At 41.4% G+C, this 25,750-nt stretch overlaps 1 protein-coding gene across 1 annotated transcript; it reads left to right on the top strand.

Annotated features, from left to right (window-relative positions):
- LOC114662026 (zinc finger protein 484-like) lies at window positions 1–21,613 on the top strand. Its single transcript, XM_028815307.2, has 4 exons — window positions 1–485; window positions 11,846–12,373; window positions 17,274–17,321; window positions 19,525–21,613. The coding sequence occupies exons 1-4, from the start codon at window positions 92–94 to the stop codon at window positions 20,613–20,615; spliced, it is 2,061 nt and encodes a 686-aa protein (XP_028671140.1). The 5' UTR covers window positions 1–91; the 3' UTR covers window positions 20,616–21,613.
- The last annotated feature ends 4,137 nt before the right edge of the window (window positions 21,614–25,750 follow it).

Below are 25,750 nucleotides of genomic sequence, written 5' to 3'. Positions count from 1 at the left end.
TGGTGTCACACTTCTCCACCTTCCCCTTTGCTGCCCGTCAAGCGGCTGGAAGGAGACGCGAGACTATTGTCGCGGTTTTAACTGACAAAAGATGGCCTGCGAAGTGTTTTCTTCCGCGTTTAAGAAGAAATTTGAGACCACAATCGAGCGCGAGGTACGAAGTGCATCGCGGGCCGTGTTCATAAAATGTTGCGACTACTTGGATGGCGGATTGCCTCCGCAAGCTTCGAAACTTCAGGAGAGTCTTGTGAAGACGGAATCCGAGATGGAAAACCATTTCGCGTTGGTCATCGAGGAGGAAATGCTGTCAGCGGTAGAGGTGATCGTGACCGAATTTACGGATCACGTCGAGGAAAAATTCGCGTTTCTTCAGTTCAAAATGTCGGAGAGAAATAAAGAGATTGCAGATTTGAAACGGCAACTGGGCGACGTGAGCGCGGAGCGGAAAACTCCGTACTCTGCAAGAGAAGTGGCCGCACGGACAGGTAAAGGGGGGTGGGCGTCGTACCTACTTGAAACAGGATTTGGAGAAATGAAGCACCAGTAATCATCTGAATGGTTTGGTAAAGTCCCCGCATCACTGCAACTACTTTGCGACTTGTTTATTAACGGCAGCCCAGTAATGAGCGGCAACTCTTGCATTGCCGTAAACAGTGCAGGACAAGCGACCGCTGCACTTTTGGATGCTTCGGACGCAACATTTTAAAGTTCCTTTATGTTAGCAAATATTATCACGGTTGCTGAGCAGGAACCCCAAGTCGAGTAAGGCCACGCTTCGTGTTTCTAGAATTGTTCCCCTATGGGCACCTTCTTAAAATGTCAGTGTTCGTCCCGCATTGCATAATTTTGGCCAATAACTTTGAATTGGCCAGGTTTGACTGAGTGTGGCCCCGATGGCAGTATCTTCTCTAGGGTTTGTTTCCAGCCTTATACCGTCCGTGCCCGATTTATTACGAAAACGGATGGATGGGTGATTTTTTTCCCAATTTACTTTAAAAGGCCATTTTCTTTACAGCTAAAGTTTACCAAACAGTGTTGTACGTGTGATCCGTTAACATAAAAGTTTTGTGTTTACTGCCGTATTCCTGCACCTGATTTCCTCAGGTGTCTTTCAGTTGCTATCAGGTTCTTGCTTTAAATTCAGGGAGAAGCAAAGATACTGGAATCGTCAGGTATTATGGGTTATTTTTGTTATATATCCGTACAATGTGTATTTGGGGTGAAGAGATGAATATGAGACTAAAATACAGAATGTCAGCTTTCATTTGTTTTGCGGCGTTTTACATATAACATGAACAATATTGGGGAAAAATGACAATTGATGTGTTTATTCCCCCAGTTCCATCTGAATAAAACTATTTGGACAAATGAACCTGAAGCAAAATAAAGTTTACTTAAAGTAGGTATTTGATCAAATGCCCCTTACACACAATAACGTCCTAAATTTGTGACATATTGACATCACCAGACACTTTATAATTGTATTTGGCATGTTCTGCTAGGCGTTTACAACAGCCTCTTTAAGTTGGTGCCTGTTTTTGAGGCTTTTTTGATTTTAGTTTCCTCTTCAATGTGTGCAATGCATTCTCTGTAGGATTTAAATCAGAAGACTGTTATGGCCAGTCCATAATTTTACTTTTTCTTTCTGGTGAATGCCTTCATTAGATGGGCAGTATGTTCCAACAACGTTTATTTCTATAGCACATTTTCCTGCAAAGGATGTCTCTCAAAGTGCTTTACAAAATGTTAAAGTTACCCAAAAAAAATTTTAAAATAGATACAAATAAGAATGAATAAGCAACATATCAAAAATATTAGGTATAAATAAATCAATATGTACTTGTATAAAGTAAACATATGAATACAGAAAAAGTCATGTCCTAATATATTCAATTTTAAGTCTTTAAAGATGACTCCAGTACAATTGTTAGAGGCTGGAGAGGACAAAAAGAAAAAAAACACTTAGCGGAATAATGCTGGTCAAAAAACAAAATCTGCAGGGGTCCCAAGGCCAAAAGACCACCCAGAATCCACTGGATAGTCTGTGTAACATAGATGTACTTAAAGGATAAGTTATTTCTTCAAAAACATGTTATATATTCATTTGCTATTTGCGGAATTATGTTCTAAAGTTAAACATTTTATTTAAATAAAAAAATCTATAGTACTGTGCAAAAGTTTTAGGCAGGTGTGAAAAAATGCTATAAACAAAGAATGCTTTCAGAAATATAAATAATGATTGTTTATTGTTATCAATTTACAAAATGTAAAGTGAGCGAACAAAAGAAAAATCTAAATCAAATCAATATTTGGTGTTACAGTAATCCCTCCTCCATCGCGGGGGTTGCGTTTCAGAGCCACCCGCGAAATAAGAAAATCCGCGAAGTAGAAACCATATGTTTATATGGTTATTTTTATATTGTCATGCTTGGGTCACAGATTTGCGCAGAAACACAGGAGGTTGTAGAGAGACAGGAACGTTATTCAAACACTGCAAACAAACATTTGTCTCTTTTTCAAAAGTTTAAACTGCTCCATGACAAGACAGAGATGACAGTTCTGTCTCACAATTAAAAGAATGCAAACATATCTTCCTTTTCAAAGGAGTGCGCGTCAGGAGAGAGAGAGAACAAAGCAAGCAGTCAAAAAAAAAATCAATAGGGCTGTTTGGCTTTTAAATATGCGAAGCACCGCCGGTACAAAGCTGTTGAAGGCGGCAGATCACACCCCCTCTTTCAGGAGCAGGGAGAGAAAGAGAGAAAAACAAAACAGTGAAAAATCAATACGTGCCCTTTGAGCTTTTAAGTATGCGAAGCACCATGCAGCATGTCCTTCAGGAAGCAGCTGCACACAGAAGGTAGCAACGTCCCTATCGTCTAGGTGTGTGAACAGCCCCCCTGCTCACACCCCCCTACGTCAGCGCAAGAGAGAGAGCGAGAAAGTAAGTTGGGTAGCTTCTCAGCCATCTGCCAATAGCGTCCCTTGTATGAAATCAACTGGGCAAACCAACTGAGGAAGCATGTACCAGAAATTAAAAGACCCATTGTCCGCAGAAACCCGCTAAGCAGGGAAAAATCCGCGATATATATTTAAATATGCTTACATATAAAATTCGCGATGGAGTGAAGCCGCGAAAGGCGAAGTGCGATATAGCGAGGGATCACTGTACTACCTTTTGCCTTCAAACCAGCATCAATTCTTATAGGTCCACTTGCACAAAGTCAGGGATTTTGTAGGATTCTAGTCAGGTGTATGATCAACCAATCATACCAAACAGGTGCTAATGATCATCAATGTCACACGTAGGTTGAAACACAGTCATTAACTGAAACAGAAACAGCTGTGTAGGAGGCTTAAAACTGGGTGAGGAACAGCCAAACTCTGCTACCAAGGTGAGGTTGTGGAAGACAGTTTCATGTCATGGCAAGATTGAGCACAGCAACAAGACACAAGGTAGTTATACTGCATCAGCAAGGTCTCTCCCAGACAAAGATTTCAAAGCAGACTGGGGTTTCAAGATGTGCTGTTCAAGCTCTTTTGAAGAAGCACAAAGAAACGGGCAACATTGAGGATCGTAGACGCAGTGGTCGGCCAAGGAAACTTAGTGCAGCAGATGAAAGATACATCAAGCTTATTACTCTCAGAAGATGTCCAGCAGTGCCATCAGCTCAGAACTGGCAGACATCAGTGGGACCCAGGTACACCCATCTATTGTCCGGAGAAGTCTGGCCAGAAGTGGTCTTCATGGAAGAGTTGCAGCCAAAAAGCTGTACCTCTGACGTGGAAACAAGGCCAAGTGACTCAAGTATGCACGAAAACATAGGAACTGGAGTGCAGAAAAATGGCAGCAGGTACTCTGGACTGATGAGTCAAAATTTGAAATATTTGGCTGTAGCAGAAGGCAGTTTGTTCGTCGAAGGGCTGGAGAGAGGTACAATAATGAGTGTCTGCAGGCAACAGTGAAGCATGGTGGAGGTTCCTTGAACGTATGGGGCTGCATTTCTGCAAATGGAGTGATTTTCCCGGGTGCTTTTCAGTGGAGACAATGGGTGAATGAAGCACCAATTGAAAACAGGACTCTAAGATCTCTCTTGGCCCAAACACGACAATACGCATTCATATCAATGGACTTTAAAGGGGACTCCCAACCCCCCCCAACGTTCCGACAAACTTACCAACAGTGATTTTCTTCCACTTGAAGCACTAGAAAAAATAAATAAATAGAGAAAACAATTCCAAAAGTAAAAACATTCAGTTAATTCCATGAGATGACTAAATGTGTAGCCTGTGGGCAACATAAACAAGTGAACATTGAATAATGATGATAATATATACTCTGAATTTCACATTATTCCAGCTGGTTACCATATTCAATGCCAAAGAAAAATTGTGTTTTGCAGTAGCCATCAACAGAAGCCAAGTCACTAGGAAAAGTGGTGGAAATGTTTTACTCATGGACAGTTATGTATAGCATGTTCAAGAGTAAGCAGCTTCAGTGACCAAATATATTATTATTACTTATTTGGCAGATGTATTTATCAGGAGTGACTTACAACATTTCAGAAACAATTGGTTACATTTCTTTTGTTTCCCAGTTGGAGTACAGGCAGGTGAATTGACTTACTCACTGTGTCGGTGCCAAGATTTGAATCCACAACTTCAGGGTTTCAAGTCCTGGGTCCAAAGCCTTAACTGATGGCAGTATGACTGTGGCCAGTGGTCTTATGAAATTTCATTGGCGAAGTTAGGAAATACAGCTAAAGACCAGTGAGCAGCCAATTCAGGAAGCTGCCAAGCCTATCCAAACCATGATGCTGCCTCCTCCATACGTCACAGATGGACCGCTTTGCTTAGAGTCATTTGCAGACCCTCTCTTGCTCTACACATTTCCCCTTAAATCTTTCCCCGATCTCTCCATAAAACCTCCAGCCTAACCTTTCTGTTGATGGTGCTGATGAGAGGCTTACCTCTTGGAATGTAGTTTCGGTGTTTCCGGCTGTAATTCTTCAGATGATGTCTCAAAACTGCACCCTGTAGACTGTCTTTTATTTCTTTAGATCTTATTTTTTTGGGTTAATCTACATAGCTCTAACAAATCTCCTGTAATCAGCCGCTTTGGTCTTCCTTGGATAGCCTTCTCATTGCAAATCACTTACAGTTGTGCTTGAAAGTTTATGAACCCTTTAGAATTTTCTATGTTTCTGCATAAATATGACCTAAAACATCATCAGATTTTCACTCAAGTCCTAAAAGTAGATAAAGAGAAGCCAGTTAAACAAATGAGACAAAAATATTATACTTGATCATTTATTTATTGAGGAAAATGATCGAATATTACATATTTGTGAATGGCAAAAGTATGTGAACCTCTAGGATTAGCAGTTAGTTTGAAGGTGAAATTAGAGTCAGGTGTTTTCAATGGCTCTTGGGACGTGGAATGTCACCTCTCTGAAGGGGAAGGAGCCTGAGCTAGTGCGCGAAGTTGAGAGGTTCCGGCTAGATATAGTCGGACTCACCTCGACGCACAACTTGGACTCTGGAACCAATCTCCTTGAGAGGGGCTGGACTCTGTACCACTCTGGAGTTGCCCCCGGTGAGAGGCTCCGAGCGGGTGTGGGTATACTTATTGCCCCCCGACTTGGAGCCTGTACATTGGGGTTTACCCCGGTGGACGAGAGGGTAGCCTCCCTCCGCCTTCGGGTGGGGGGACGGGTCCTAACTGTTGTTTGTGCGTATGCACCGAACAGCAGTTCAGAGTACCCACCCTTTTTGGAGTCCCTGGAGGGGGTGCTAGAGGGCATACCTTCTGGGGACTCCCTCGTTCTGCTGGGAGACTTCAATGCTCACGTGGGCAATGACAGTGAGACCTGGAAGGGCGTGATTGGGAGGAATGGCCCCCCCGATCTGAACCCGAGCGGTGTTTTGTTATTGGACTTCTGTGCTCGTCACGGATTGTCCATAACGAACACCATGTTCAAGCATAGGGGTGTTCATATGTGTACTTGGCACCAGGACACCCTAGGCCTCAGTTCGATGATCGACTTTGTGGTCGTGTCGTCGCGCTTGCGGCCACATGTCTTGGACACTCGGGTGAAGAGAGGGGCGGAGCTGTCAACTGATCACAACCTGGTGGTGAGTTGGCTTCGATGGTGGGGGAGGATGCCGATCAGGCATGGTAGGCCCAAACGTGTTGTGAGGGTCTGCTGGGAACGTCTGGCAGAGCCCCCTGTCAGAAGTAGCTTCAACTCCCACCTCCGGCAGAACTTCGACCACATCCCGAGGGAGGTGGGGGACATTGAGTCCGAATGGGCCATGTTCCGTGCCTCTATTGTTGAGGCAGCTGACCGGAGCTGTGGCCGTAAGGTGGTCGGTGCCTGTCGTGGCGGCAATCCCCGAACCCGTTGGTGGACACCGGCGGTGAAGGATGCCGTCAAGCTGAAGAAGGAGTCCTACAGGACCCTTTTGTCCTGTGGGACCCTGGAGGCAGCTAATAGGTACCGGCAGGCCAAGCGGAATGCGGCTTTGGTGGTTGCTAAGGCAAAAACTCGGGCTTGGGAGGAGTTTGGGGAGGCCATGGAGAACGACTTTCGGACGGCTTCGAGGAGATTCTGGTCCACCATCCGGCGTCTCAGGAAGGGGAAGCAGTGCAGTGTCAACACTGTATATGGTGGGGATGATGCGCTGCTGACCTCGACTCGGGACGTTGTGGGTCGGTGGAGGGAGTACTTCGAAGACCTCCTCAATCCCATTAACATGCCTTCCAATGAGGAAGCAGAGCCTGGGGACTCAGAGGTGGGCTCCCCCATCTCTGGGACTGAGGTCACCGAGGTGGTCAAAAAACTCCTTGGTGGCAGGGCCCCGGGGGTGGATGAGCTACGCCCGGAGTTCCTCAAGGCTCTGGATGTTGTAGGACTGTCTTGGTTGACACGCCTCTGCAACATCGCATGGACATAAGGGACAGTGCCTCTGGATTGGCAGACCGGGGTGGTAGTCCCCCTCTTTAAGAAGGGGGATCGGAGGGTGTGTTCCAACTACAGAGGGATCACACTCCTCAGCCTCCCTGGAAAAGTCTATTCAGGGGTCCTGGAGAGGAGGGTCCGTCGGATAGTCGAGCCTCGGATTCAGGAGGAACAGTGTGGTTTTCGTCCTGGTTGCGGAACAGTGGACCAGCTCTACACCCTTAGCAGGGTCCTGGAGGGTGCATGGGAGTTTGCCCAACCAGTCTACATGTGTTTTGTGGACTTGGAAAAGGCATTCGACCGTGTCCCTCGGGGAATCCTGTGGGGGGTACTCCGAGAGTATAGGGTACCGGCCCCCCTGATAAGGGCTGTTCGGTCCCTGTACGATCGGTGCCAGAGCTTGGTCCGCATTGCCGGCAGTAAGTCGAACCCGTTTCCAGTGAGAGTTGGACTCCGCCAGGACTGCCCTTTGTCACCGATTCTGTTCATAACTTTTATGGACAGAATTTCTAGGCACAGCCAGGGCGTTGAGGGGGGTCTGGTTTGGTGGGCTCAGGATTGGGTCACTGCTTTTTGCAGATGATGTTGTCCTGTTTGCTTCATCAGGCCGTGATCTTCAGCTCTCTCTGGATCGGTTCGCAGCCGAGTGTGAAGCGGCTGGGATGAGAATCAGCACCTCCAAATCCGAGACCATGGTCCTCAGCCGGAAAAGGGTGGAGTGCCCTCTCAGGGTTGGTAGCGAGATCCTGCCCCAAGTGGAGGAGTTCAAGTATCTCGGGGTCTTGTTCATGAGTGAGGGAAGAATGGAGCATGAGATCGATAGGCGGATCGGTGCGGCATCCGCAGTAATGCGGGCTTTGCATCGGTCTGTCGTGGTGAAAAAGGAGCTGAGCCGCAAGGCGAAGCTCTCAATTTACCAGTCGATCTATGTTCCTACCCTCACCTATGGTCATGAACTATGGGTAGTGACCGAAAGAACGAGATCGCGAATACAAGCGGCTGAAATGAGTTTCCTCCACAGGGTGTCTGGGCTCTCCCTTAAAGATAGGGTGAAAAGCTCAGTCATCCGGGAGGGGCTCAGAGTAGAGCCGCTGCTCCTCCGCATCGAGAGGAGTCAGATGAGGTGGCTTGGGCATCTGATCAGGATGCCTCCTGGACGCTTCCCTGGTGAGGTGTTCCGGGCACGTTGGAGGGACTATGTCTCTCGACTGGCCTGGGAACGCCTTGGGATTCTCCCGGAAGAGCTAGAAGAAGTGGCCGGGGAGAGGGAAGTCTGGGCATCTCTGCTCAAGCTGCTGCCCCCGCGACCCGACCTCGGATAAGCGGGAAACAATGGATGGATGAATGTTTTCAATCAATGGGATGACAATCAGGTGTGAGTGGGCACCCTGTGTTATTTAAAGAACAGGGATCTATCAAAGTCTGCTCTTCACAACACATGTTTGTGGAAGTGTATCATGGCACGAACAAAGGACCTCAGAAAAAGAGTTGTTGATGCTCATCAGGCTGGAAAAGGTTACAAAACCATCTCTAAAGAGTTTGCACTCCACAAATCCACAGACAGACAGATTGTGTACAAATGGAGGAAATTCAAGACCATTGTTACCCTCCCCAGGAGTGGTCGACCAACAAAGATCACTCCAAGAGCAAGGCTCTTGTGAACATTGAATAATGAGGATAATATATACTCTGAATTTCACATTATTCCAGCTGGCGTGTAATAGTCAGCGAGGTCACAAAGGACCCCAGGGTAACTTCTAAGCAACTGAAGGCCTCTCTCACATTGGCTAATGTTCATGTTCATGAGTCCACCATCAGGAGAACACTGAACAACAATGGTGTGCATGGCAGGGTTGCAAGGAGAAAGCCACTGCTCTCCAAAAAAAAACAATGCTGCTCGTCTGCAGTTTGCTAAAGATCATGTGGACAAACCAGAAGGCTATTGGAAGAATGTTTTGTGGACGGGTGAGACCAAAATAGAACTTTTTGGTTTAAATGAAAAGCGTTATGTTTGGAGAAAGGAAAACACTGCATTCCAGCATAAAAACCTTATTCCATCTGTGAAACATGGTGGTGGTAGTATCATGGTTTGGGCCTGTTTTACTGCATCTGGGCCAGGACAGCTTGCCTTCATTGATGGAACAATGAATTCTGAATTATATCGGAGAATTCTAAAGGAAAATGTCAGGACATCTGTCCATGAACTGAATCTCAAGAGAAGGTCGGTCATGCAGCAAGACAACGACCCTAAGCACACAAGTCGTTCTACCAAAGAATGGTTAAAGATGAATAAAATTAATGTTTTGGAATGGCCAAGTCAAAGTCCTGACCTTAATCCATTCGAAACATTGTGGAAGAACCTGAAGCGAGCAGTTAATGTGAGGAAACCCAGAGTTGAAGCTGTTCTGTACGGAGGAATGGGCTAAAATTCCTCCAAGCCGATGTGCAGGACTGATCAACAGTTACCGGAAATGTTTAGTTGCAGTTATTGCTGCAAAGGGGGGGTCACACCAGATACTGAAAGCAAAGGTTCACATACTTTTGCCACTCACAAATGTGTAATATTCGATCATTTTCTTTAATAAATAAATGACCAAGTATAATATTTTTGTCTCATTTGTTTAACTGGTTTCTCTTTATCTACTTTTAGGACTTGAGTGAAAATCTGATGATATTTTAGGTCATATTTATGCAGAAATATAGAAAATTCTAAAGGGTTCACAAACTTTTAAGCACAACTGTACATCTCCAGCGGTTGGTTTATTTTTCAAGATATTCCATGCTGTTGATTATTCTCCAAGGGCTGTGATCGGTATTTATTTTGTTGTTCAAAATTGCATACTTTTCGATCATAGTCAGTTCTCTAGTTTTCATCCTGTTTTGTACCTGTGATATCAACACCAGTCCCTAAATGCAAACCAATATTAACACTCATTTTTCATATTATTTATTAATTAATTATCCTAATTAACTATGCTTCAAAAAGTTCTCGCAAAGATCATTGGAATCACAATCCTGCTAGAGGTTGTATGGAGCGACTGTCACAGTTGTAACTGAATAACAACCCTTTGACATATGGACTAACTACAGCTAAAATAGATTCAACGGGATATTGGTGGTTGGCAACATTGAATTTTGTTGTAGCAGCGCAGTTACCAATTTCTTTCGCTACTTCAATGACGTTTAACTTAAAACCAGCTTCATATTTTCTTCTGATTGCACGCTCCATTTTAGATAAGAGATCTAGGTGTATGAGAGTGTGAGATACAAAAAACACAAATCCTTGCAAACATTTCTTTGGAATAGTTTGGGTATTACCGTGTGGTCACGTAGGCTCACTAGAGAGTGAGAGAGAGAGAGAGAGGTTAGGAACACACGCTCATACAGTGTATTACCGCACCCACATAGAAATAAAAAGGCAGTGTGCTCCATTGTTACTCTCTCTGGTGGGCATTAGCATATCATAATCTCTTGTACCAATAGCATGAGTTTTACGCATTTGACATATATGACCGACATTATAAAATACCAGAAATTATACTATGAAATCCTGATTTATCCGCGGTATATACAGTAATCCCGGTCCACCTTAAATCCCTTCGCACCTCTCCATCAGCGTCTTTTGTTTTGTAAATGTGTCGGTTAACACAAGCAGCATACTATCCCATCCCACCACCGCTGCAGGAAGGGCAAAAAGCTCTCCCAGCTGATGCCTTGTTTAACTGGGAATGAGGTGCCTGGAGCTGTATGGGGTAAATAATATATCGTTATTTGGAACACATACATTTCATGAATTTCTATGTATGTGTAGGATGACAGGAAATGCAAGAAATGTTGAACGCATACCTAAAAGACAAATGGTTTTCATATTTTAGTACTAAAGACAATATTTTGATATGAAGTGTATTATGTGTGAAGTCCAACTATCAAATAAGCATTTTCACAAAAGTGTCGCTTCAGGATGCTTTTGCATTAGGGGTACCTTCTCAAGTCTTGGAGAGGTGAGATGTTTGATATCCAATCCAAAGTATTTTCTAAACTTTTTATCACTCGTTTTTGTCTCCTGGGCTAATTTGTGACAGTCACCCAGCTGCATTCACTGCTGAAAGGGTGGGATGTGATGAACCAACATGTGTGTGTGTTTTTTTTTTTTTTTTTTAAACTCTTCTGTCATTTTTTTCCTTGCAAGTATATGAGTGTGTATTTCGTTTTTCCCTTATACATGATTTTACAGCCAGATCATTATAGTAGTGTTGGCAGTATGTATACCATTTTGCTATGTTAGCCTCCAGCTACTGGCAATGTAACAATGCACTAGAAGTTTACAGCAGAGAAAGAATTTTTCCATCTATGTCAGTGTGACTTTGTTTTTTAAAAAATAATTAAAATGAATGTGATTGTTAATGTCTGCATTTTGTGGTTGGAAAGTTTATTTTATAATTTAAATGCTCATCTATTTTTGAGCAATGTCTAGATGAACTGCATATATCCACCAAGTGATACTCCATGTATTTGCAGTCTTATATATTTGTTATCTGATTATTATTGTGTATTCTGTTTTATCTGTGCTTTGTTAGCATTGATGTTGTTTTTTTTTTTCTATTTTTATATGTCAGCTATGGAGTGTAAGGATGGGCTGCCACCCAAAGTGTTAGGCTAGATTTCTGTCTTTATACCAAAGTGTTTGGTTTCTCCTTGTGTCTGTTACTGATAGGACAGAGTCAGGCTTCTCCTGACCCACTAGTATATGAAGTATGGTAGGTTCAGAAGATGATGGGTGGATGAATGTATTTTCTGAATATAGTATTGTGCTGACTTGTGTAGTATCATCATCAACTAAAAAGCTTTCAAGATTGATGTGACTGAATCCTTTTTGTTTCACACAGATAAAGAGGAGGATGAGTTTCTCTATGCAGACCCACACAGTGCATTGGATCACTTGACAGAGAATTTTTGTGACGTTAACCAGGAGTCTTCAGGGCTAGTCATATCTAGAGTTGAAGGCGGGTTTTGTGGGCCAACTACAGAGCCTATTGAAGAAGAGAGTGTGCAGCCAGGTACCTCTTCTCAAGGAGATGATCATGAGGATGTCAAATCTGTCTATATTAGTAAAAGTTCTAGTAGCCAAGCCCACTCTGAAACACCCGATTCTACTGTGCCAGAGTGCAATCAAAAGCCAGAGGTGAAAGTGACTGAAGTTCAATTTGATTGTGGACGCTCCTGTCTTGTTTTGGATCAGACACAGATTCCATGTAGGTCCCCGGTTTCAGTTTGTGACCCTCTACTGCCAACTTCAGATAAAGAACACAGCACATCTTTGTCTGTCCAGTGTGTGAGGGAGATTCCAGAAGAAGGCTTTGCTGTAGAAGAGGAGAGACAAGACACCATGCTTACAGATAACCAACCTCAATCAGGTAACCTACACTGAAGTTAAAGATTTAACAACATTCTAATTGTGGGCAGTGTTTCGGTGCATTGGTTAGTGTGGCTGTTTCAGAGCTCCAGATGACCTCTTTGTCTGATTATCCAGAAGGAGAAACAGTAAGTCATTGTAGTTAGTTATTTAGTAGTAAAGTGGTGTAAGTAATTAAAAATATACTAAATTTAAAATCGTCCAAAGATTTGATGATTCACAGAGTAGACTGTTTTACTAGCATAGATTTTTATTGGAAAACAAAAAGAATCTTGGCCCATTTCCCTGACTGTATGGATATTGGAATTTCTGTGTGCAGTAGTTCTTCATATGTTCTGGTTTTGCTCCCTTATCCTGCCTGTTTTGTATGTACTGTACTTTTTTTTTTTTTTGGAATTAACTCTTTGAATTGGGACAGTATTTCACATTACTTGTATGTTGATTTTTATTTGTCATTACAACCGTGCATCAGAAAATATTTTCAGAGGCAGAAGGTGTAATTGTTGCCAAATTCAACTTCTCTAAATTTTGTTAGGCTTCATAATGTGGTTCTAGAAAGTGAATCTTTTACTCCTAAAACTCAGTCAAGAGAACCAAATTAAACAAATGACTCACACATTATATTAGTTTGTTTATTTATTGAAGAAAATGGTCCAGTGTTACATACTTGCGAGTAAGAAAAGTATCTAAATCTTTGCTTTCAGTAACTATTTTGATCCTCAAACTAAATGTTTTCATCCACTGTTGATCAGCACTGCACATCGGCTCGGAAGAATTTAACTCCATTCCTCCTTGCAGAACTGCTTTAACTATGGGATGTTTGTGGACTTCCCAATAATTACATATATTTTTTAATATTACCCCATTTAGTTTGTTGTGGTGGTTGAGAAAAAAATTTAATGTCATCTCAATAGAGAAATTAAATATCAGCTCAATAGGGTTGATATGTGACCAACACTATACAATGCCAAAAAAGTCCAAGTAAAAAAGAAAAGACTTGTGTTGCATAATCCATATGTATGATATCCATTTGTATGGTTAAAATGTGTATATTTTTGGTAAAATATTATTACTTCCTGAAAAGCCGACATTAAATGTAAACGGGGATGACATCATTCCTCTTATACTGTGCGTTTCAATTAAAGGCAGATTTCTACACCAATGAATGAGGGAGCGAGGCAGGTCTTCAATTTAGTTCAGCTTATACAGTGTTCTCCTGATGATGGACTCTTGAACGATGGCATTAGTCAATGCAGGAGAGGCTTTTAGATTCTCAGATGTTGCAAAAGGTTCTTTATGACCTTCTGAAATATTACATACCTTACTCTTGGAGTCTCATTTGTTGGTTGACCACTTCTGGAAAGTGTACTATTGTGCTGAATTTCCATCATGTGAACACAATCTGCCAGGCGGTGAACTGGTGGACTCCAAACATGAGGTCTTCAGCAATTTCCTTTAATTGAGGAATGACACCCTTTCCCAAGTGAAGATATTAATTTAAATTCTTTGAACATTGCAGGGCCACCCACACTCGCATGTGAATGTCATCCCATTGTTTGAAACACCTGATTCAGATGAATGGATTATTGTAAATGTTCTCACGCGAGGGAGGACTCGCAGCAGTTTCCTTCACTATCAAAATACTCCCCTTGAGATGTAATACACTTGTCTAAGTGCTTCTTCCATTCCAGGACACAGTTCCGATACTCATCTTTTGTAACCTTGTCTAGAGCCTTCTGCAATATTGATTTATTTTTATTTTTCCCTGGTAGCAAATAGTCTTCCCTTTAGTGTCAGTTTTAATTTCACTAACAAAAAGAAGTGACAAGGAGCAAAACTTGGTGAATAGGGATGCACCGATACCGAAACGGGTATCTGGTATCGGCCTCGATACCACATTTTCTAAAGTACTCGTACTCGTTAAAAGTCCCCCGATACCGGGGACCGATACCACGGTCTGAGAAATGTCTATGTTTGAGCGGCGTGTAAGGGGTTAACCACAGGCGCCGAGTGCCCGCCCCCAGGCTCCGGCTGCAGCTCAGAGCGGGGAGAAGGCGAGGCGAGACATGTCAGCCGTGTGGAACTATTTCAAAGTGAATGAAGACGACAAAACAAAGGCGGACTGCAAATTGTGCTCAGCGAAATTGTCCAGAGGAGGCTCAAAAGGTAGCGCATTTAACACAAGTAATTTAATCAAGCACCTAAAATCCCAACACGACAACGAGTACAAAGAGTTTACCCACGCTTCTAAACCAACACAACCCACGCTGCAGCAAACTCTTGCAAGACGAGAGAAAATGTCCAGAGACAATCCACGTGCTGTGAAAATAACACAGGCAATTATCGAGTACATTGCATTGAGTGACCAGCCACTCTCGGAGGTAGAAAATGTGGGATTCCTGCGTCTCCTCCATGTTCTGGAGCCCAGATATGATGTCCCAAGCCACCGCTACATGACTGACACGGAGCTGCCTAAACTACACGACTCCGTGAAAAAACATATCCACAGCCTACTGCAAGCCTCCTCTGCGTTTAGTTTCACCACGGATATTTGGACAAGCAGTGTTAGCCCCGTGTCGCTAATTAGCCTAACCTCCCAGTGGATAGACGAGAGTTTCTTGTTTTTTTTGTTAAATTATATGACTAAAGCTGTTACCTGTAAATTTAAATCATGTTTTTATTAAGTACTCGGTATCGGCGAGTACTGAAATGCAAGTACTCGTACTCGTTTTCCAAAAAAGTGGTATCGGTGCATCCCTATTGGTGAATACAGGAGGTGTGAAGCAATAACTACATTGTTTTTGGTCAAAAACCCTGACTGACAATGCAGTGTGTGCAGGTGAGCTGTCATTGTGTAAAATGCACGTTTTCCTCCTCGTTTTTCCCTGATGCCTTCCCGTAGAAGCCTCAGCAGTTCAGAGTAATGTTGCTGATTAACCGTCTCTTCACAGGGAACAAATTCTTTACTAACAAGCCAGTTAATGTTGAAAAAATGTGACCATTGTTGTCTTGTTGTGCTGCAATTGTTTTCATCAAAGTCACATGCATGATTGTAGAATAAAAGTCTGAAATATGCACTTGATCAGCTTAGCACGAGGCCACACGATAGATGCCTAGTGGCATAGTCTAACTACACCCTACTCACATGCTGTTGACCGATTCTGGGAGTCCTTGGGTTTTCCCTTGTATTTTTTCACAGACTAATATGTAACATGGGATTATTGTCCTCAATAATTGATCAAGGATAATGTTTTTGTCTGTGGTTTCCTCAAAGTGTTTAATAAAAACTCAGTTAGCCGGCTGCAACTCATTCAGAATGCTGCGACCAGAGTCACAGTAACACCAAGAGAGTGGAGTGGCTTCCTGTACTTCAAAGTATTGATTTTAAAATACTATAATTAGTATATAAAGTACTAAATAGGTGTTTCTAATTTGCATACACATTAAGAAATATTTAAAACCCTCAGCTCATCTGTGACAGGTTAACTCGCTGTTCCTAGGATCAAAACCAAGCAAGAGGAAGTAGCCTTTAGTTTCTGCGCCCCTCACCTGTGGAACAAATTTCCTGAAGACCTGAGGTTTGCATCCAGCTATTTATTTAAGTCAGGGCTCAAAACTTACTCATTTGCTGTGGCTGATCAGTCAATTGCATCAATAAGTTTTTTGTTGATCTGTAATAGTAATTTAGCCTTTTAATTTATTTCTGTCTATTATAATAAAAAAAATCCAGGGACAAGACGAGACTTTTTAGCCTGGGACGATATGTGACTTTTTCAGAGAGATACTCCGAGACGAGACTTTGTGCCAAGAGATTTAACCACGCCCAGGGCTGGAAATAAAAGACAAAGAGTAGATGAGAAAGTAGAATGTCGTAAAGAATTCAAAAACGTTGGCGTAATACACATGCGGAGCAGGTTAGAGATGATGAAAGTACTAAAATTCGAAAGTCTCAAACAAATGATAGTAAAGATCGTATTTGCACAAATAAACGGAAACTATTACTCAGTCAATTAATGGAACAGCGAAAAGAGATTGAATATATTGTTCGGATTTAAAATTTAAGGCGGAGACTTGTAAATCGTCTAATTCATGTTGCCATCAGGGAAAGGAAGTGTTTCTTCCCAATGAACAGGCATATCCATGAGAATTAAAAGATTTGTTGTTTGGTGAAAGTGAAATCCACATATGCGAGCAGCAAAGATACGAAATGGCTGGCGTGTAGTACATGCCGTGGGGGTTAGCGAGCGAAGCAAGCAGGTGGCAAATCCCCCTAGTCTTTTATTAATTTTATTGTTTCATTTATAATTTTTTTTAACATCTTAATTTCTTTGTAAAGCACTTGTAAACAGCCTTGTGCCTGTTTTTTTCTCTATAAATGAACTTGTCTTGCCTTTTGTGTCAGCTGTATTTATCTACTTTTAGGACTTCTGTAAAAATCTGATCATGTCTAAGGTCATATGTTTGCAGAAACTGAGAAAATTCTAAGTTGATCCATACACTTTATAGCACCAGTGTATGTCTTTTTATATAACGCCCATGTATTGAATTTGTGTTATAAGTTGAGTGAAATTCATGAATCAGGGATTGTGCCCTGCAATGAATTAGTGTTCCACCCAGTCTTGCTTCTGATTCAGCTGAAAGAGGCTTTGTCCTACTGTAAACCTGTTCTACGAGAATCCTGGGAAATCAGGCTAATAAAAGTAACAAATTGTTTTAAACATTTAACTGTGAAGGAATCCTGGGCTATCTAAAGAATAAGATTAAGTGTCATTAAAGTAAATGATTGCATGTTAGCCTCTTCTTTGAAACTAGCCTCCATGTATGAAGCAAATTCTTCAATAAATAAGAATGTTGTGAACATTATTAAAATATTCTCATTCTAAACTGTTTTTGTATTACAGTAGATCTTCTTGAAGACTCGTCTGATTTGGATGATTATCCTAAAGGAGGTATGTCAGTCTAGTCTGAAATATTTCATTTTACAGTGCTATAATTAAACAGTATTGTACATTTAAAGTTGTATGAAGATTTACACATCCACATGGTAGAACTTTTAAGAGCAAAATTTGCTAGCACAGATTTTATCTTCATTGAGGGAAAAAACATTTCATAAGGTGAGTAATGTGAACTGTCCCAGAATTTACAAATATAAAGAAACCTACTGTTGGTTAAGTTTCCAGATCCTGTCACTCAGTGCCTACCCTTTTAAAAATTCAGATGTTCCTGTTTCATAGAAAACTGTGCCACAGTAGAACTTGGTGCTAATTTCTTATAAATGTATGTAATACTTTGCTCTAAACAGATGCCATCTGGAAGATTGGTATTTTCACACAAATGGTCAACCTGTATAATAATAATAATAATAATAATAATAATTCCTTACATTTATAGAGCACTTTTCTCACTACTCAGACTGCTTTTTCATAGTGAGTGAAGAGCCGCTTCAACCACCACTAATGTGCAGGATCCACCTTGATGATGCGACAGCAGTCATTTTTGTGGCAATACACTCATCACACATGAGCTATGAGATGGTGAAGTGGTGTGAGAGAGAGAACATTAGAGAGAGAGGATGATTAGGTGGCCAGAATGATTAGGCCGTGGAAGGCAATTTAGCTTGGAGATCAGGATACACCCTACTCTTTACAAAGGATGCCCAGAGATCTCTTATGACCATAGAGAGTCAAGTCCTCGGTTTTACATCTCATCCAAGAGACCGCACCATTTTTATAGCACCGTATGTCCGTCACTGCACTGGGGCATTAGGATCCACATTCAGACCACAGGATTAGTGCCCCCTGCTTGCTTCACCAACATTTCTTCCAACAGAAACCTGTCCCAAGTACTGGCTGGGCCCGAACATGTTTACTTTCAGGTGGATGACCTGTACTGAAGTGCATGTGGTATGGCTGCTGGAATAAACCTTGGTTGTAGTCCTTAAACTTGGATTTGAAACCTTCAATCCTCAAACTCTACTGTGCATGCTGTTGTTGTCTTAGTGTTTCCATTGCTTCATACATATTGGCTTTTAAGTTATTGTCTCTCTCATTGTGAGAGACAATGTTGATGACTGATTTTAAATACCAGGAAAATACTGTTAGAGAGTGGAGAGGAATAATAATGAATTAATCAATATTCTTCACTTTCTTGAAGGTGCTGGAAAATGAAAATGTTTTGAAAAATGAAATACCATTAGATCAAAATCTTGTATACATTAGGAAAATGTTTTAAAAGGTAGCTTTTTTAATGTTATAGCCAAGATATACCATATTCTAAGAATCACAATTATCTGTGGCACAGATATATATATATATATATACAGAATAAAAATATGGCAGGTATGATGAGCAATGACAATATTAAAAAAGTCCTTTTTAGTTTACAGTCGATTTACTTGAAAATACTGATTAATGCAATTTTCCAGCACATATGTAAAAAATTGCCTGAAAGTCTCCATGGGTTAGTGGAAGAAGTGCAAAAATCAGCAAATTTTATCAATGATGTTCCAATCAGTTGGCTGCTGATCTAAACTGGCAAATTTCTTCACTCCAGATAAGTCAATCCTCAAAAAATGATTATTTTTCAGTATCTTTTTGGAAAATTGAGTTGTACAGCTTCTTTACTCAAAGTTTATGGTATTTAAAGAATTGTACATGTAGTTTTTCTGCTGGGACTTTCTGTAAACGGTGAGCATCCCAGCAGAATTTAGAAGAGGGAGAAGATGAGAATGCTTGCCTTTACATTAAAGAAAGCTGGTTAATAAAATCTGAGGGATTGTTTCATGCATGGAGAAGAACAGTAGATGTATTTCTTGTCCAGTTGAACTTTGTGAAAGAGAAGAGAAATGCGTCTTTGGCAGAAATTAAAAGAGAAGCTGCTTTAATGAGTTTAATAGCTTTTAATTCTGTTTTTTATTAAAATGGAAACTGCTTCTCTGAATGTGGGTAGTGAGCAAATTTCTGTTTAGCACACCATCTCATTTTTATTTAGAAAAATAATCAAATTAGAAGCTCAAATGAAAATATGTCTTTGAGGGTCATCTAAAATGCGTCATTACAGTGAATGGTTTACAACTTCTACCTTTTGGTTTTACTTTATTTTTCATGTGAACCTTGCATTTCTTGCATATTACCTTTTCTTTTCTAATAACAGATGCTCGCAAGCATAGTCGGCATTCTTTATCGTTGCCTGGAGAAGCCTGTGCTGAGGACACACCAAATCGGAAGAAACAGAAGGAAGCAGCAATAGAAAATGAAAGCGAGGACAGATCAAGTGGTGTGCAAGAAGCCGAGTCATCTCTGCACTGCAGCCCTCAGCCTATAGTGAAGCTGACAAGAATCGATGCTTCTCAGAAAGTTGAGGCTAATGTGGTTCTGTATCTCTGCACAATATGTGGGAGACAATTCAAGAATAAAATCATTCTTCAAATGCACCTGCTGATTCATGGTAAGAAGAGGCAATATGGTTGTTCTGAATGTGAAAAAAAATTTGTGTATAAAACATCACTTGAAGTACATAAAAGGACTCACACTGGGAAGCATTTAAATGTCTGTAATGAGTGTGGAATGAAATTCATCAAGATAAGTCATTTACAGAGGCATCAGAAAATTCACACTGGAGAGAAACCTTATATTTGTGATGAATGTGGGAAGCATTTCAGGGCCAAAGACAACCTAGTGCAGCACCAGAGGACTCATATCAGCAAGGTCACCAAACCATACAATTGTACTGAATGCGGGAAGAAGTTCAGTAGGAGAGATAACCTTTACCTTCACCAAAGAATTCACACTGGAGACAAGCCGTTTGTTTGTGCTCTGTGTGATAAAAGGTTCTTGTCGAGCACTCATCTTTATTCACACATAAGAAGTCACACTGGTGCAAAACCATACTGCTGTCCAGAATGTGGGAAAACCTTTTCTGGTGTAAGCAACCTGTATAGACACCAGATAACCCACAGAGATGAAAGAGCAAAGCGCTTCAATTGTAGCGTATGTGGGAAAGGCTTCAACAGGACTGATTACCTACGCAGACACGAGAGGATTCACTCTGGAGAGAAATTATTCCCTTGCCCCGAATGTGACAAGTCATTTGCACAGAAAAGTAATCTTGAATCGCACAGAAGAACTCACACTGGAGAGAAGCCCTTTCCTTGTCCTCAGTGCGGCAGGAGATTTTCACAGAAAACAAACCTGAAAACACACTATAAAGTTCATACTGGCGAAAGATTTAAGAAATATAAATAAGAAAACCGAGAAGAACCCAAACATATGAAACAGAGCAAGAAGGAACACAAACTGATTTTGACAAAAAACTCTGAGACCAGAACCCACATCTGCTAATAGTACTTCAGTCTTAAAATCCATTAACTGTTTCAGTGATGAGTAGAAGCATGTTATAAGAGTTCATCGCTCAAAAAAATAATGTGCAAAGAAACATAATCGAAAACGATTTTGGACTTCCTCACTTGAAGATATCGTGGGGAAAAACCCGTAAATAGCAATTTGTCTTCAAGTATTCTGTGACGTGTAATTTGCTGTCTTGGCTAAACCAGCTAAGTTGTGCTCAGACTGAGTAAACTAAAAAGCTTGTGCTATCAGCAGGACAGAACTCTCATTATAAGGTAAACGCTGCCTGAAAAAGCTGTGCTGAGAAATCAGCTCAATAATGCACATCCTTCAAAGACTTTGTGCTCCTGCGTCTTGGAACTGCCTTGATTTCTGTTGTCCTGTTCACAGTTTTAAAAAGGAAAGAAAACTTTGGAGGTTAACCCTAATCCCTCCAACGGGACTTGGAGTCTCTTTCTTTCAAAGTATATTTTAAAACTGATGGACTTTAGGGATGCATCCAGAATCCCCCAAAATGACACCGTGGTACCAGCATGAGCAGCATCACAGAACTTTAACTTGCAGTCATTGCCAAACTGGAATGCAGTAGTCCATGACTGATATTGGGGTGGACACATGAAAGCAGTATGACACAAAACTGATGGCTCAATAGTTGAGCACTTACGAAATAAAGTGCTTAAAGTGCACTTTTAAAACAGGTTCTTTTTATATACAGGCAGTATTTGGCTGGCTCGCTGCACTTGCTGGATGTAAATATGATTGTGCATCAAAGCCCCCTACACAAAGAAATGCTTTTCCTACTTTGTTGAAATTTTGATTTTTGGGCTCAATACATAACAAGAAGTTCATAAAAGAATTGTTTAGAATTTTAAATAATAAAATATGTTGATGTGACTAACATTTTTTACTTTTTGTTTTGTCCTAGAACACACAGTGGGGACTTAAGCCTGCAAAAGATTTCCACCCAAATTTTACATTTACATTTATTTGTTAAACAGACACTTTTCTCCAAAGCAACTTACAAAAGATGTCAACATAATTGGGTAAACATCAGTCTGGGGGACTGCCAGGGAACAAGTCTGACAGGACGAGGTAACAAAAATAATCATCACAAGTGAAGCGCTCAGAACAATAATACCAGCAAGATACACTTCCAAGGTTACAAAACATAACAGCTAATACCAGTTAGACAGAAATTCACCAGGCGAGAGTCTTCAGACACTTCTTACACATACTGCGGGAATCAGAATTTCAAATGGATGTGAGCAGCTCCTTCCACCAACTAGCAGTTACCTGTGAAAAGAACCTGGATTGAGATTTGATACCACTCAGAGGTGGCATCAACACTCGAACAGACCTGAATGGGCCTTACAAGAGCCTCCATTAGTGCACAAACAGTAGCCAGCTTGAGGTCATTTTGTAGAGCTCTGGCAGTGCTTGTCCTTTTCCTCCTCGCACACGGGAGCGAATATTGGTCCTGCTACTGGGCTGATGCCCTTCTACAGGCCGGTCCAGCTCTCTTCATGTTAAGGCTCATCTCCTGGTATCTGCTGTTCAGACTGTGCTGGGAGGGATAGCAAACCTTATAGCAGTGGCACATATGGATGTGCCATCCTGGAGGAATTGGACTACCTGAATTGGCTGCAGGTACAGCCTCATGCTACCAGTAGTGACGAGGACACTAGAAAAACTAGAGAAGAATGAGACAGGAAGGATAAGGCGAGAACAATTGTCTGTGGCCACCACTTGCAAAACCATTTCCTGTTGAGAGTTGTCTTGCTGTTGCTTGTCCAGTGTACCAGTTGTCCCTTTCATTTGTACCAAGGCAGGTGAAGCTGATTGCCATCACTTAAGCTTCCTAACTGGACAGATCGATATCCACGAGGCTTAATTGACTTGGTGTTAAGACTATGATGATTAAGTGTTCCCTTAATTTTTTTGAGCAAAATAAATATTTGATTAAAAATTTTAATTGCAATTAATTGAACAATTAAATTTTCATCAAAATTAACTTCATATAAATTGCAATTTATCATATTTCCTTCAAGCATTTTAATATGTTTCTATAAAGCAGAAATAACTCATTCATTTCTAATAAAAAAAAGTATTAATAATCACTTGCCTATGCATATTAAATTATTTTATTAATTTATTGAACAATTTTTTGTAACAGAAACAACGACCACCAAACACCACCCTGGGGTTTACGAAAACCAATACATATGCTTTGGACTATTGTGTTGCAAGACAAAATACCAAAGCACTAACAATTTACATAATTATATTTTAAAAAACTAGGGGTCTCCACCCCCTGCTCGCTTTGCTCGCCCACCCCCGGGTTTGGTTTACCGGATATACAATTTAAATAGATTTGTTATTTTCATATGCATTATTTTCACTTTTATTTTAAAACTTTTGTAAAAACAATACTGGTCCTTTATTTCCGGCCCCAGGCGTGGTTAAATCTCTTTCTCGCAGGACGTATAACGCTGTACATGTTGTGGGGGGGGGTGTGGGCCGCCGAATGCACGTTAAGGATCATCTGCTGTCTTTCTGCTGCTGCTGGCGAGCTGCGTGTTCTTTTTGTTACGCTGCATGTCGATCATTTAAAAGCCTGTACAGCAGCTGTCCTTTTGCCCCTTCATGTCTCTGCCGCTCGCGTTGTGAAGGGGGGGGCTGAACGCACGCAAAGGAGTTGCAGTCGGATCATCTGCTAGCTTGTTGCTGCTGGCGAGCTGCGTTTTCTGCTTGTCGCGCTTTCCGTCGATCATTTCAAAGCCTGTACAGCAGCTGTCCTTTTGCCACCTCGCGTCTCTGCAGCTCACGTTGTGAAAGGGGGGTGGAGGGGCTGAACGCACGCTAAGGAGAAGTGGTCGGATCGTCTGCAGGCTTCCTGCTGCTGGCAAGCTGTGTGTTCTGCTTGTGTTGCTTGTTGTTGTTTGAAGAGCTGGGAGCACATAATGTCTGTCTGCCAAAAGCATTCCAACAACTGCTTGGTTAGATGCCTGTGAACTTGTTGTAAATGTTGTCTCACTGCCTTGTCTCGTGTGACGTTAAACTGTCTCTCGCGGGACGTCACGAGAAGATCACATCTCGTCTCCCTAGTCTCCCTCCCAGGATTTTTTATTTTTATAATAGAGAGACAAACATCAAATCCTGGTTCAGCTTTTGTGCACAATCAGCACTGTTATAGCGCAGTTTGTGTTTCACTGCTGTTACTGGAGAGAAAAGTGGTTAATTAGATTAGGCTTTTAAATAGCAAAAGAATAGACTGAGAAACACTTCTAAATATTTAATTTGAGAAGATTATTTATATATTAAATTGTATATTGTCATATAATGCATCATTTATGAATTAGAAAGCAAGTCTAACTAACTTGACTTTTAGCCTAATTGGATGTAAGTATTAGCATGATTAATATGGACTGGTCATTGCCTACTTTTATTGGCTACAGTGTAATACAGGCCAATGTAGGTTATAAAGTAGGCTGCTGAAGGTAACATACAATTAATTAAACATTAACTACATACCATGAATGAGGGAAGTGTGAGTAAGATGTAAGGAATCGAGCGATTCTTCACTGTGTCGTCTTCTCTTTAGCTGCACCGTGCTGTTTCAGGTCAGATATCCCTCCATGGCAAGTGTATTTGTCACAAGGGATAGGGCTTATCCACTGACAGTACCTCAACATCCTGTCACATTTCAAAGGTGAACTTGCATTAGCAGACATCCTTTGTGTCGTGTCTTGATCTAGAACAGGGGTGGGCAGTGCCGGTCCTGGAGAGCCGCATTGGCTACAGGTTTTCATTCCAATCCAATTGCTTAATTAGAAACCCATCCTTGCCAGTCTCAGACCTTATTTAATTTTATGGCTTGTTAGTCTGCACAATGTAAACCTCTTAAGTCGTAGGTTTTTTTCCAAATGATTTGAAGCTTAAAACGGATAATTTTCAGTCTGTCACTTTTTTCAATTAAGAGTATTATTAAATCAAACCGTGCATGATGAACACACACAGATTCAATTGGAAAAGTGGTAGCTGGAGAACTGCTGGCTGCTTTGTCTTTTAAATCTTATTGCTAATAAGGAGCCATTAAAACACTGAATGCAGCAGTTTAAGATTGAAATAAGCAAGTAAGGGTGGAGAACTTTAACAAGCGAGACCACTAAAATGAAGCATCAAAATGTCACTTAAGCAATAAGAGCTTCATCAGCAGTAATTGACTTCTCATTAAGAAACTGGGCTGGAACATAAACCTCCAGCCATTGCGGCTCTCCAGGGCCGACATTGCCCACCCCTGATGTTAATGTTCCAATATACTAAGCCACGTGACTTGTTTTTTTTTTTATTTGTCAGTATATCAATTCAGCCTAATTGCAATAATCTTGTCAGTCTCACTCAGCAAGCAGTGCTTGTCCGTCTGCACTGTTAGCACATCACAAAAATGAAATTTGTTCACCTCATGAATAATTAATTTGATTTGTTCTCATGTTTTGCTCTGCACTTTGAAGAGCTAGTGTATATATAGAACAATGTGTAGGAAAATTTGGATCAAATCATATCCCTTAGTGATTCAATGCAATATGCCATCTTTATGTTACAAGGGATGAGTGGTGACTCTAGTTGTGTGTGTGTGAATGAAGGCAGCTACAGGAAACCAATGTAGTAACCAGAAAAGAGGAGTGGTGTGTGCAGACCTTGGCTGGTTAAACACCAGACGTGCCACTGCATTTTCAATCATCTGCAGTGGATTTTGACCAAATTTGACAAAACCAAAGCCTAGTTGTGATGCATACTCCATCAAATGCAGTCTAATCTTGTGGGTGTTGAATAGAGGAAATCTGGAAGGCGGAGAGACTTTGTCAGTGAAGAAGAACAGCTCGTCATCGACCATCACTCCAAGGTTGCTTGCAGACTTGGCAGCTCTTAGTGATAGTGAGCCGAGCTCAACAGAGACGGGGTACTGAATAAAAGATTGGGCTGGGATAGCAAAAAGGTCCATCTTTCCCAGGCCGAACTGGAGATGGTGTTTG

Source organism: Erpetoichthys calabaricus, chromosome 12, assembly GCF_900747795.2.
Source record: "Erpetoichthys calabaricus chromosome 12, fErpCal1.3, whole genome shotgun sequence".
NCBI classification, from domain to species: Eukaryota; Metazoa; Chordata; class Cladistia; order Polypteriformes; family Polypteridae; genus Erpetoichthys; species Erpetoichthys calabaricus.
This window is presented reverse-complemented; position numbering and strand designations above follow the sequence as displayed.

Bases quoted from the DNA above. Each gene is read 5' to 3' on its own strand.
- LOC114662026 (XM_028815307.2), top strand. From the start codon at position 92: ATGGCCTGCGAAGTGTTTTCTTCCGCGTTTAAGAAGAAATTTGAGACC. The intron at 486-11,845 runs GTAAAGGGGGGT...TGTTTCACACAG, and splicing joins AGAAGTGGCCGCACGGACAG to ATAAAGAGGAGGATGAGTTT. The intron at 12,374-17,273 runs GTAACCTACACT...TTTGTATTACAG, and splicing joins AGATAACCAACCTCAATCAG to TAGATCTTCTTGAAGACTCG.